Source organism: Pan troglodytes, chromosome 11 (assembly GCF_028858775.2).
Source record: "Pan troglodytes isolate AG18354 chromosome 11, NHGRI_mPanTro3-v2.0_pri, whole genome shotgun sequence".
NCBI classification, from domain to species: Eukaryota; Metazoa; Chordata; class Mammalia; order Primates; family Hominidae; genus Pan; species Pan troglodytes.
The window spans coordinates 44,756,389-44,770,065 of NC_072409.2; the positions used below are offsets into that span (position 1 = coordinate 44,756,389).

General features: G+C 55.9%; 1 protein-coding gene across 6 annotated transcripts in view; it reads right to left on the reverse strand.

The window, feature by feature from the left end:
• Nucleotides 1-13,677, reverse strand: part of PHF2 (PHD finger protein 2) — a 103,963-nt gene that overhangs the window by 4,846 nt on the left and 85,440 nt on the right. For 4 of the 6 annotated variants that reach the window (XR_010148636.1, XM_024345761.3, XM_063787662.1 and 1 more), the window contains 6 exons: nucleotides 11,386-11,505; nucleotides 10,775-10,893; nucleotides 8,542-8,720; nucleotides 8,346-8,416; nucleotides 7,165-7,328; nucleotides 889-1,166 (listed from right to left, as the gene is read on the reverse strand). Coding sequence is in view for 5 of the 6 variants with exons in the window: in XM_024345761.3 (XP_024201529.1) it covers nucleotides 889-1,166; nucleotides 7,165-7,328; nucleotides 8,346-8,416; nucleotides 8,542-8,720; nucleotides 10,775-10,893; nucleotides 11,386-11,505 (931 nt within the window). In the remaining variant the exon portion in view is untranslated. The remainder of the gene's footprint in view (nucleotides 1-888; nucleotides 1,167-7,164; nucleotides 7,329-8,345; nucleotides 8,417-8,541; nucleotides 8,721-10,774; nucleotides 10,894-11,385; nucleotides 11,506-13,677) is intronic. The other 2 variants (XM_016961190.4, XM_063787663.1) reach the window with 1 other exon arrangement.

Here is a 13,677-nt window from a genome sequence, read left to right on the forward strand (position 1 = left end):
CCCAGGCATGGGCACAGGCCCCAGAGATTATCCAGAGGGGCAGAGACTCTCCAGACAAGAAGGCACCTGCATCTACCTGCCCAGCCTCATCTGTGCAGCCTAGCCCCAGTGCCTGCAAGCCCCTGGCCTCTAAGGGCTGCCCTCCGTACATCTGTTCACGGAGCTTGAGATCCCCAGAGGCCCCACCTGGAGGAAGCTACAGCAGAGAGTGGGGGACCAGGGAAGGATGGGACCCCACAATCAAACTAGGGCATCTCAGTTCCTGCAAGAGAAACACTTTGAGGCTCCAGGAAAGGTTCTGTTTGGTGAAAACTCCTCACAACTCCTTCTGTTGCTATGAAAAGGGAAAACGTCTAACGTCCATGGAGGGTGGGCTCTGACAGCCCCCACCCTGCCTGGCGGGTCTAGGTGGAGGGGACATTGTAGGGCATGACCTGTGGCTGGTGGGGAGCTGCCCCAACACGGTGAGGCGGTGACCCTGTGACCCTCAAAAGCCAAGTGCCACCCTACACTCACTGCAGGTTGTGGTCCTTCAACCTCCGGGGCCTGTCGAGGAATGCCCAGGACCCAAGGTTCAGGAGGAAGCAAGATGGCGCCCGGTGCCACACACCTCCAGAGCCCAGAAAACAGGAGTTCACTTTGCTGTCATTCTGTTTGTCAAACTAGAGTAGGCCCCACCACGAAGCCCAAGCCTGTCCACCAGATGTGGGCCCCGGCCAGTCTCGCTCACAGGAGGGTCTCCCGGGACAGCAGTCAGAGGCCGAGGGTTTTGCTGAGCTGAGGCCTGCTGTAACTTGGAGAGCTGCATGTTTATGCTACTGTCTCCATTCTCAGCCAGGCCTTCTAGGGCTGAGCATGGGCCCTGCCCCACGCAGGAGTGACACTCACCGTAGTCTGAGTCCTTGAAGCAGGCATCCAGGTGGTCCTGCTCTTCCTCGTAGTCGTCCAGGTCGACACTGTTCTTGGCAGCCCTCTTCAGCAGTCGTTTGCCTGCACTCTTGCCACTGCCACCCCCATTCTTCCGGGCACCATGGGCAGCCAGCGAGCTCCCCTTGGCCTGGCCAGCGCCCCACGTGGTCTGCAGGCAGGAGTCGGAGGCCTGCAGGTTGGCCATGGACAGCATTCCCTGAATGGCTTCCTGTGTGCTGGGGGAGGCCGGGGGCTGGCTAGGGGCACAGAGAGACAGGCACTCAGCCCAGTGCTCTTGGCCTGCAGCCCAGGCACTTAAACAACAGCCTATGGCCTGCACGAACTCCTGCACAAACTCCTGGCCCAGGTGGCAGGCAGAAGGCGTGGAGCAGAGAGGGTGGCAGTGAGCTGATGACTTCTCCCTTGGAAGAGGCCAGCCACTCCCCTCATCCAGCTCTGCTCATCCACCCATACGCCACAGGGAGGGCTGGAGGCCTAGAGACAGAGATGGGCATGGAGAGGAGACGGAAGACAGCAGATGGGAAGGAGGGTCCAGACCCTCATATGGTCACGCACTGGTCTCTCACACCTTAAAGCCAGCAAGCCGACTCAGTGACCTTCCTCCTGCACCCCAGCCACTCTGTGTACCCCCTCGGTCCACCCTGTGCCTCTCTCCCAACTACAAAACTAGCCCTGGGCATTCCTTACCCCACTTTGTAGGGAACCTTCCCATGTGTCACCCTGAGATGGGGCAGCGTAGCCCACTCCCTCCCATGGCACACGCTTTCCCCAGTGACCTGCAACTTCTCTCCACACCCACACCTGTACCCACACCTGCATCTGCACCTACACCCATACATGCATCTACACCTGCACCTACTCCTATACCCATACGTGCATCTACACCTGTACCTACCCTCACACCTGCACCTGCATCTACACCTGTACCTCCAACCACACCTGCATCTACACCTGTACCTACCTCCACCCCTGCACTTGCATCTACACCTGTTCCTACACCTACACCCATACATGCATCTACACCTGTACCTACTCCTATACCCATACCTGCATCTACACCTGCACCTACTCCTATACCCATACGTGCATCTACACCTGTACCTACCCTCACACCTGCACCTGCATCTACACCTGTACCTCCAACCACACCTGCATCTACACCTGTACCTACCTCCACCCCTGCACTTGCATCTACACCTGTTCCTACACCTACACCCATACATGCATCTACACCTGTACCTACTCCTATACCCATACCTGCATCTACACCTGTACCTACTCCTATACCCATACCTGCATCTACACCTGTACCTACTCCTATACCCATACCTGCATCTACACCTGTACCTACTCCTATACCCATACCTGCATCTACACCTGTACCTCCAACCACACCTGCATCTACACCTGTACCTACCTCCACCCCCGCACCTGCATCTACACCTGTGCCTACACCCATACCCACACCTCCATCTACACTGGTGCCTACACCTACACCCGTACCTGCATCTACACCTATACCTACCCCCACACCTGCACCCACACCCGCATCTGCACCTGTACCTACACCCATACCTGCATGTACACCTGTGCCTACTCCCACACTCACACCTGTGCCTACTCCCACACCCACACCTGCATCTACACCTGTACCTACTCCCACACCCACACCTGCACCTGCACCTGTGCCTACTGCCACACCCACACCTGCACCTACACCTGTGCCTACTCCCACACTCACACCTGCATCTACACCTGACCCTACTCCCACACCCACATCTGCTTCTACACCTGTACCTACATCCACACCCACACCTGCATCTACACCTGACCCTACTCCCACACCCACATCTGCATCTACACCTGTACCTACATCCACACCCACACCTGCATCTACACCTGACCCTACTCCCACACCCACAGCTGCATCTACACCTGTACCTACATCCACACCCACATCTGCATCTGCACCTGTGCCTACTCCCACACCCGCACCTGCACCTACACCTGTGCCTACTCCCACACCCACACCTGCATCTACACCTGTGCCTACTGCCACACGCACACCTGCATCTACACCTGTGCCTACTCCCACACTCACATCTGCATCTACACCTGTGCCTACTCCCACACCCACATCTGCATCTACACCTGTGCCTGCTCCCACACACCTGCAACTACACCTGTGCCTACTCCCACACCCACAGCTGCATCTACACCTGTGCCTACTCCCACACCCACACCTGCATCTGCACCTGTGCCTACTCCCACACCCACAGCTGCATCTACACCTGTACCTACTCCCGCACCTACATCCACACCTGCATCTGCACCTACACCTACCCCCACACATGTACCCCCACCTGCGTCTACACCTGCACCTACCCCCACCCTGCACCCCCACCTGCATCTACACCTGCACCTACCCCCACACCTGCACCCACCTGAACATAGACCTGCAGCTGCATCTGCACCTGAACAGACACAGCTGCACCTCAGCTCAGTCCAAGTTCACCCACTTCTGGCAGGCTCCACACAGACTCCCAGGCTTTCTCTTTGCCCTGTCCGCACCCCCGCTGCCCTCAGCTTCAGGTGGCCCCTCCCATAGCGCCCAGCCTGTCTCGCATCCGCATCCTCCTCCTCTGCCCCATGCCTATGCACACACCTCCTCCTGTCTACACTGGCTCCCCTCCTTCCAGAAGAATCTTCTGAGACACCCAGTGTGTGATCAGCCTGTCTAGGCTCACAGAGTGGTGAAATGGGGTGACCACTGTCATCCCACAGAACCAGGGGCTTGGTGCTGCTGGACAGCAAGGACCCCCAAGGCCAAGTCCTGGGCTCCTTGGGGACCTCCCTGCCAGGCCCTCCCATGGGTTGCAGCCCTGGCCTCTTCACAGGGCCCTGCCCCACCGCCCACAACCCCCTGCAGCCAGGACCCTCACCTGTCTGTGCACCAGAACTACCTGGGAAGCTTTATAAATGTCAAGGCCCAGGCCCCACCCAGAAACTCTGAGTCAGGGGCCTGCCCTGGGCTCCAGATGCTGTATGTAGCCAGGACAGGTGCCCCAGGCTTCCCCACCACTCACGTTGTCCAGCCCAGCAGGTACACCCTGCAACGTCCCTTTCTAGTCCTCACCCCTGCCCACTTCCCTGTGGCCCAAACCTGGCCCCAGGACAAGGCAGCCCACCCCACCTTACAGGGGAGGCCCAGCCACACCTGTCACTGCATCTAGCCACTCCTGGGCCCATACTTGGGGCACACAGGGTGCCTGCCGTCCTCTCCCTCTGCTCCCTGGACCTGCCCCTTCAGGACTCTTGCATCAGCATCACTGTCTCTCGAGCTGCCCATCCCCTCTCCACCACTTCCCAGAAGCACTGGAGGCACTTTCAGTAAAACCATTCAGATGAGAGGGGCTGGGAAGCCTGTGGCTGTGAGCACATCCAGGCACTGTAATGGGGGCTTGTATACCCAGAACCCCTTGCCAGAGACAGCACACATGTGAGACAAGAAGGAAGAGGCCAATACAGTGGCAGGCGGGCCACCCAGCTCTGCATGCCTGTGCCCACCTCTGTTACCAGACACAGAGACTGAGGCACCCAGGGCAATGGCCCCACCAGGACCAGTCCTGGTTCAGAAGCAAGAGGGCTCCCAAGACTGAGGCTCTGCTACAGCAGGACAGGGAGAGGAAGCTGCCACAGGGAGCCCAGACACAGAGGGAGTCCTAGGGCTGGTGAGGCAACTTGGACAAAAGTTACCCATGCTGGACAGTGCTGAGGCCCGAACCCACTGCTCTCTGAGGGTCCGGCAGACTCAGGAAGATGCCCAGTGCCGGGGCAGGCGCCCTCACTGCAGCCCTCACCAATGCCACCTCCCAGGCCCTGTCTGAGACACACTGGACTGCGTTGCATTTTGGGTTTCACAGGGACTGAACAGGATTGAGGTGTGAAAGCCACAACAATGGGAAATCAAGCATGGTCAGCCTCAAGCACTCCTCAGAAGGCACTGCCGGGAGCTGCCCCCACAGTGCCAGGACCACACTGCCCCTGCCACACAAGCTGCAGCACTGAAGGCCTGCCTAAGTGAGCGCAGTCACTCCTGCCCTCACTGACATCTCCGCAGAAACAGGCTCTCCCAGCCCCAGCTCAGGAGCCAGCCAGAGCACGCAGCTTGCCCTGCATCCTCTGGCAGGCCCTGCCCCGACCCCTCAACTGGCCTGCAAGGCCCAGACAGACTGGAGGGCGGGGGCCTGCACCTAGCCACGGGGGGGTGGGGGGTGGCCAGGGACACCCACTACGAGGGTCCATGCCATGCCGTCTGGGCAACCCAAGAGGGTGAGGACTGCATGCCCAGGTCCCGCAGGGTTGCTGGTGAATCAATGAGCAACGTCTAACTAGTTGGCATGGAAAATAATACTTTTAATCCACCAATTATCATACTCAAATCCTTTCCTTTTCCCCCAGCAATAAACACTGAGCAAACTATCCACAATAAATTAACATATTTTCCTCCATTTTCTTCAGCAGTTTTTTCCAAGCAGCCGATACTTAAAACAGAGCAAATAGACCATCAAAAACTGACCTACGCTCCAAATGGGAGACTTTGGGAGAGGAACTGCCTGCAGCGGGCTGAGGGGGGCCGGCGGCCTCAGTGGCCCCTAGCAGGCACATGTGCACGTGCACACTGCTCCGAGGCACGGGCTAGTTGTGCGGGGCGGGGAAGCTCTGGGTCTTTTGTTATCAGTGTGTCCACAGATGGGCTGCCCCACTCCTGGGCTCAGATTCACAGCCGGGAGCCCAGGACACAGCGCCCCCTCACAGACCTGAGCACAAAACCCTCCCCACCTCTGTCCCCATCTCCACTCCCCCTGCAAGTCCCAGGTGCCCACAATAAAGCACCTGGTGGCCCCCAGGCTTTTGGCCCTGTCTGCCCTCATCTTGGGTGGCCTCAGACACCCCCCACCCCCAGGAACCCCAGGCCTCTCCATGGACCTCGGGAGGGGCCTAGGGTGTTTAGGGGCCTCTCCTGCCCCTGAGGCCAGTCACTGAGGTGTCAGCTAGTGCATACTTCTTCCCAGAAGACAGGCATCCCCCAAAGAGCTGTGTGAAGCACCACAGCCTCCGACAGGGAGGAGGAGCTCACAGCCAGGTTTCATCCCCAGCCACAAGCACATCTCTGCAGCAAGGGGCTTAACATGGACAGGAACCACCTAGTGCCAAGCAGGAAATCTGTCCCCTAAGGCACTATGGAAGCCTCCTGTCATGCTTCACTCCCATTAAAATAAAAGCACCTTACAGCTGGCTTTCTGATCAATATTACATGAACATAATATTGCATGTAAAATAGTAATATATGAAAGAAAGTATGGCCAATTGATTTAGCAAAAGCTCTTTTCAATCAAGCCCTTAATCTACCTTGCCCAAGCCCCCCATCTGTCTAAAAGCAGGCCTCCACCTGCCCACTGAACAAGCTTGGGGCTGTGTGGAGCAGCTAGCAGCATGGCCCTGGGTTGCCCATGGATTCTGGAAACCACAGAGTCTCTGAGGCACATCTTGGGAACTGAGCAGGACCCAAGCACAGGCTCCATCTTCCTCAATCCAAATCACTGCTGGACAAGGGACCAGCCGCACACACCCAGATATCACTGCCCAGCATCAGTCAACCCCCCAGGACCCCCAAGCTCAGGTTCTGCAATCAGGCAGATGGAAATTCTGGGCCTGCCTCTGCTGCTTCCTAGCAGTGTGGCCACGTGCAAGTATAAGCCCTCAGAGCCTCGGTTTCCCCATCTGTGCAATGGGAATCTGCAGCTGTCAAGAAGACCAGGAGGGCTGTGCTCCCCATGGCAGCTGCAGCCCCCGACATGGGCCCAGGGGCACCATGGAGGGGGCTACACCTCTGCCCCCTGAGTTACCCGTCTGTAGTACATGTGGAAATTCCCAAAAGATTTCCACGTGAAAAAAAAAACAGTCTCGGCACATAAAATTGAAAACCTGTGGTTCTGAATTTACCCGAAAAATTAAAAGAAAAAGAAGCCCTTGATTGAAAGCAAAGCCCCAGTGGGACGAACCAGTCCGGCATCTGTACCCTGAGGTGTGCCCTTCTGCCCAGGCCCAGGGGCGGCTCAGCACTGGCTCCAGCTGTGCGTCTGCCTCGCAGGCTCCCACCATCATGGCTGAGGGCCAGCCCTGGGCCTGCCTGGTCCCCGCTCTTGGGTGCTGCTGGGTGGTGGGGCCCACCTGCTGGGGTTATACTCCAGCGCGCCGACCTCCTCACTGGCCTGCAGCAGGTCCAAGATGCCAGCTGCCGAGCTCCCGCTCTCCTTCTTGACTCTGGCATTGCGGCCGGGCTTGGTGTCTGTGTCGATGTGCAGCGAACCCTCGTCCGAGGAGTCATCACTCTGCTGCGCGAGGGACAGGGCTTCGGTCAGGGGAGGGTCTGGCCATCAAAGTGGCCTGGGAGTTGGGAGGAGGATACTTTTTCCCTTCAGGGACTAAACTAGGTTTTTTAACATTTTTATTTATTTTATTTTTATTTTTATTTATTTATTTAGTTTTGAGATGGAGTCTCGCTCTGTCGCCCAGGCTGGAGTGCAGTGGTGCAATCTTGGCTCACTGCAAGCTCCGCCTCCTGGGTTCACACCAGTCTCCTGCCTCAGCCTCCCAAGTAGCTGGGACTACAGGCTCACTCGCTCGGCTAATTTTTTGTATTTTTAGTAGAGATGGGGTTTCACCATGTTAGCCAGGATGGTCTCAATCTCCTGACCTTGTGATCCACCCACCTCAGCCACCCAAAGTGCTGGGATTACAGGTGTGAGCTCTGCGCCCAGCCAGTTTTTTAACATTTTTAAAGAGCCGCTGCCCTTCTAATGAACATTGCTGGGGTCAGACAGAGGCCCCTGGAGCCGATGGGCTGGATGGCCAACACACGGACACACAGGGCAGACGTGGGTGCCAAAGCTCTCTCAGAACCACAAAGGACCAAACTGTCTTCGCACTGTGCACCATGTTCACAGAGGAACTCTGGTTCAAAGGAACCCTTACACAAGACAGCCCCAGTGTGTAACACATGTAAAGAGACACCGCCATGGTTGGAAGGAGAGGCGGGGGCAGGGCCTGCAGCCCCAGAGGGACCTCAGGCTGGAGGAAAGCAGTTAATACACTAGATCCCAATAACCTCCCCCGGCATGAGGCTCAGTGGGGACACACCCCTCGCACGCCCAGGCAGAGATGACCACTGTGTCTTAGAGTTGGATGTGACCTTAGAACACTCATGAAAGGGTGGGGTGAGGGTAAGGGGCCCCTTCGCCATCTCATGCAGAAACACCCCCAGAGACCGCCCTGGAGTCACTCAAACCATGGCCTTGGGGACTGCCCAGAGATGCCCCCCGAGACTGAGGGGGGCCTGTAAGGCAGCTCACCTTGTACGCTGCCGAGTCCAGCTTTGGCTTCGTGACAGGGGTGGGCAGCACAGCCTTCTTATCCAACAAGACTGAAAGCACAGCAGATGGCAGTCCAGCGGGAGGCCTTGCGGGGAGCCAGCCACCCTGGGAAGACCTCTCCGGGGTGGGATGGGCCTCTCCCACACCCCTCCCCCAACACCCCCTCCCAACTCACAGGACAAGTCCCTTTTCGGGGCGTTTTTCTTCCTCCTGATGGGAAACTCGTCGATCTTGAGCTCACCGTCGTCCGACACGTACTCATACTCATCCCGCACGGGCTTGGGCTTGTCCTCCTTGAAGTTCTGCAAGGCCCCGAACACACCAGGGCTCGTCGGGGGCCTGAGAGCCTTGGAGCTAGGGCAGAAGCGAGTGGGTCAGCAGCATCCACATAGCCCCACGGCCAGCGGACAGGTAGGACCTCCCGAGGGGTCCTCTGCCAGGGCCGCGGCAGGATGGCCTCCAGGAGGCAGGTGACGTTGCCACTATTTGAATTTCCATCCGAAGAAGCCTCAGGCCCAGTTGAGATGGGAGGAGCGTAGAGGGCCCAAGCCTCTGCAGACAGGAGGCCAGGCTGGGCCTTCAGTCCCCACTGTGGGAAGCTATCTGCCCACAGGAGGGGACACTCTCCAACCCCATGGCCTCCTACACAATGCTGTGCCTCCCCACACACCACATTCAGGCAGAGAGAGCCCTTCCCCAGGCAGTTTAGATGCTCAAGACAGTGACCCCCAACTGTCCCAGGGCCACTGGACAAGCTTCAGCCCTGCCTCGGGCCTGCCTAGGAATCCTGGCACATGCTGAATTGGTCTTTAACCGGAAAAGGATCCAAGTTTCCTGGTTTTTTTCTCCATAGCTATGTTGGAAAAATAAACTCAGGGCCAGGGCTACAGGATAGATGTAACAGTCTAAGAAACAGTGTGTAATTTGTCTCCCTGCCTGGGTGATGGAGGACTACTTCAGAGCTTGGCCTGCAAGCAGCTCCAGCCTTTGCCTTCCCAGGGGTTTGAGGACAGGTTTCTCTCTATATAGTAGCAGGGACAACAGGCTGAGGCAGAAAAGTCTGGAACTTCAAACAGACACAGCTCCAATTCTGAGCAAATGGAAGTGCAGACACCTGGATACAGTGCCTAGGTGAGGCGGCTTCCAATGCTCTAAGTGAAGGGGTGGTGAGCCCGCTGCCTTACGGGCTGGGCCACAGAACACACATGTCCACAGGCTAGAGTCACACCGCTCTTTCTCATCTCTATCGTCAACTCCCTAGCACCGTCACAGAGTGAATGCCGTTTAATAGCTTCCCAGGAACCTAGAAGCAGAGCTTCAGATAAAGCAAGTGACACGCCCAGGGCCATGAAGCTGGGCAGCCACAGGACCCCGCAGACCTGCCCCTTGGCTGAACGGCCTCGCGTGTTGCCCTGAGCTCCCTGACACTCACAAGACTCTGCCTGGGCACTGCTCCCTTTCTCCACCACCCAGAAAGAGGCCTTCTCCTCTCATCTCTTCAATGAGGAAACTACAACCCGGCCAAGTTAATCAGTGGCTGCTGCAGAAAAGTGGCCGCCCCTCCTGCTGGGACCTGTCTGACTCCGGCCAGGCCTGGGGCCTCAGCAGGTGACATGTCCCACGCACCGGGAGCACACACAGGCCCAAGTGTTGCCGCTGGAACCATGAGGCTCTCGAGGTTGCCACCGGGCTCACAGCCCTCCGCACCCCTTGCCTCACCCCGAGGCTCATCCAGCATGCCCACACCACCCAAACACACCCCCTAATCTCTGCTCAGTGCCATCTCCAGGAGGCCCTCCTGACTCCCAGGTGGGTCACGTTCTCAGCACCCAGGGTCCCATGTTGGGTTCACACCAGGCCCTCCCCACTGGCCACCGGGCTCTGAGAGCCAGGACCCTGTCCCCCATGCACGTCCTCAGCACCAGCTCACAAGAGCCACACATCTAACACTCATGGAGTCCCACGGCCTCCCTCCCTGCCTGGGGGGCCATCCCTCACTGCAGGCTGGCTGTATCTTCCAGCCCAGCCCCAGCCAGGCATGTCTGCTTCCTCACACCCACACTACAGGTGGAGCGTGGTGGGAGGCAGGGATGTGGCTCTGCTGGTGTCTAGGCCTGATGAAGACGTGCCAGGAACAGGGCTGCAATCAGTGAGGTCAGCAGCTCAGAGGGAGAGGAGTCCCCAGAGGTGTGTCAGCCAAAGGCTGTGTGTGTATGGGGTATGTGTTGTGCAGTGTGTGTGGTTGTGTGTGATGCAGTGTGTGGGGTGTGTGTGTGAGATGCAGAGTGCATGCACAGTGTGTGTGTAATGTGTGTGTGGTATAAGGCAGTGGGTGTGATGCAGTATGTATGGTGTGTGTGATGTCGGTTACGCGCGAGGTCACCCCTCCCATCCAGGCACTCACATACCCGAGGAGTTTCTTGTTGGAGAAAGAAAAAGAGAACTTATTGTCTTTGTTTCCAGCTAGAGGCGACTTCTCTAGCTTCTGCTCCTCTTCCATCTTCAGTAAGGAGTCAGGTTTGCTGTTCTGAAAAGCAAGACCAGGGCCGTCCCTGAGCCCCACACAGAAGTGGGGGGTCAGGACCCCAACTAGTGTCAGTGAGAAGAGGCAGCTACTGGGAACACGACTAAGGAAAGTCACCCATAGCTCTGGTGGCCACCCGGGCCACTGCGGGGTGCTCAGGGGCCTGCACCCCATGGACTCAGTGCCTCGATGTTGCCTGACCCCCATGGAGTGGGAATGAAAACCAGTGTGTGGACCGTGAAGGGAAACACTGTCAACATACAGGGTGTACATTCAACCTCTTGCATCCCAACCAACTCAGAGGAAGATGTAGTCCATGGGTGGTCACACACACCTCAGACCCACATAAGCACACCCCACAGCACTGCCTACTCAGGACAAGCAGACACATGTCTGCACATTCCTTCACACACACAGGGCCTCACAGATTCACCTCTGCTCACACTCACCAAGCTGACACACACACATGTGTGCATGCATATGTGCACTTCTCACCTTGTACTTCCACTTGGCCTCTGACTTGCTCTTGGTTTGCTCTCGAATTTCCAGCCTCTCCACATCATTCTGCATGTGAACCACATCTTTGTTGGGCACACTCAGGACACTCTTTGTGGCCTAGAAAAAAGGGCTGCTGTGACCCAGAGGCAGACATAGAGGGCTGGTGGGACTCCCTTGAGCCACAGATTCCCTGTCTTCTTCTGGCCCATGTGCTTGCAGCTCAAGCCTCCATCCATCTACCCATCCACGCATCCATTCACCCACCCATCGATGTACCCATTCACCCACCCATCCATCCATCCATTTATTCATTCATTCGTTCATCCATCCATCCGTTCATTCATCTGCCAACCCATTCATCCATTCATTCATCCCGTTCATTCATCCACCAATCCATCCATCCACTCACCCATTCGTTCATTCATCCATCCATGCACCATGCATTTGTTCATCCATCCATCCATCCATCCATCCGCCCACCCATCCATCCATTCGTTCATCCCATTCATCCACCCACCCATTCATCCATCCACGCATCCATTTATTTATCCATCTACCCATCCATTTATCCATCCATCCATTTTTTCATCTATCCTTCCATCCATCCATCCACTCATCCATTTATCCATCTCCCCATCCACTCATCCATTCATCCATCCATCCATTTGTTCATTCATTAATTCATCCACCCATCCACTCACTCAATCATCCACCCATTCATCCATCTACCCATCCATTCATTTATCCATCGATCAGTCCATTCACCCACCTATCCACCCAGCCATTTGTTCATCTATCCATCCATGTATCTGCTCATCCATTCATTCATCCATCTATTCATTCCTCTATCCATCCATCCATCTATTCATTCCTCTGTCTATCCATCCATCCATTCATTCATCCATTTATTCATCCACCCACCCATTTGTTCATCCATCCATTCATCCACCCAACCAACCATCCATCCACTCATCCATCCACTCACCATTTGTTGATTCATTCATCATCCACCCATCCATCCATTCATTTATCCACCCATCCATTTGTTTGTTCATCCACCTTTCCATCCATTCATCTATCCATCCATTTATTCATCCATCCATCCATTTTTTCATTCATCTATCCATCTACCCATCCATTCCATCCATCCATCCATTTGCTCATCCATCCATCCATTTATTCATCAATCCATCCATCCACCCACCCAACCATCCAACCATTCTTTCATCTATCCACCCATGCATCCATTCATCTATCCATCTACCCATCCATCTTATGCACTCATCCATCCATCTACCCACTCATCCATCCATCCCTTCATTATTCCATCCATCCATCCATTCATCCATTCATTCATCTACCCATTCATTCATTATTCCATTCATCTACCCACCCATTCATTTATTCGTCCTTCCATCCATCCATCCACCCATTCACCCATCCATCCATTTATTCATCCATCCATCCACCCTTCCATCAATTCGTTCATGTAGCCATCTAGTCATTCATCTATTCATCCATTCGTTAATCCATTCAACCATCCATCTATCCAGCCATTCACTGATTCATTCATTCATCCATCTGTCTGTTCATCCATTCATCCATCCATTCATCCACCTATTCATTCATTCACCCATTCATCCAGCCATTTAGCCATCCATTCATTTGCTCATGCATTCATTCATGCTTGCCCTGAGAAAGAGAACACAAAAGTGTCCCACTACACCCCTGTGATGCCGGCCCTGAAGTTTCCTGGCCCCCAGGAAGCAGGTAACGACCTCCTCCTGGCAGAAACTCACACTCAATGGTGCTTCAGGGGTTCATGGTCCCTGAAGCCCAGACCTAAGATCCTCTAGTCAGAGTGGGTCTTTAGGGCTGGGCCCATCTCTTCACTGTCCACAGGGGCTCAGACTATCAGGGCAACCCTGCTCTTGTCCTCACCCCTGAACCCCCTCCCCTCCAATGGCATTCTCCCTGTTGTTTCTGCACAGACACCTCATCTACCTTCAGGTTTCAACCTCAATGTCTTGGCCCCAGGGAGGACCCAGGGCTTCTTTGTCCCCTGGCAACTGCTCATCTGGCTAGGAAACCTAAACTAGACATCCCCTCCTGGAAAACCACCATGCCTCCTCCACCAGGTGGCCCTCTTGGGTGCCACCTCTGCCACAGCACACACACATTGTGTTGCCTTCCTCAGTGAGGGCCCCTCTTCAGGCCCACTGCTCTGTGGCTTGTTGGGCAAAGCCTGTCCACTCTGGGGGGTCTGGGCCTGGATGCTGCAGGACTGGG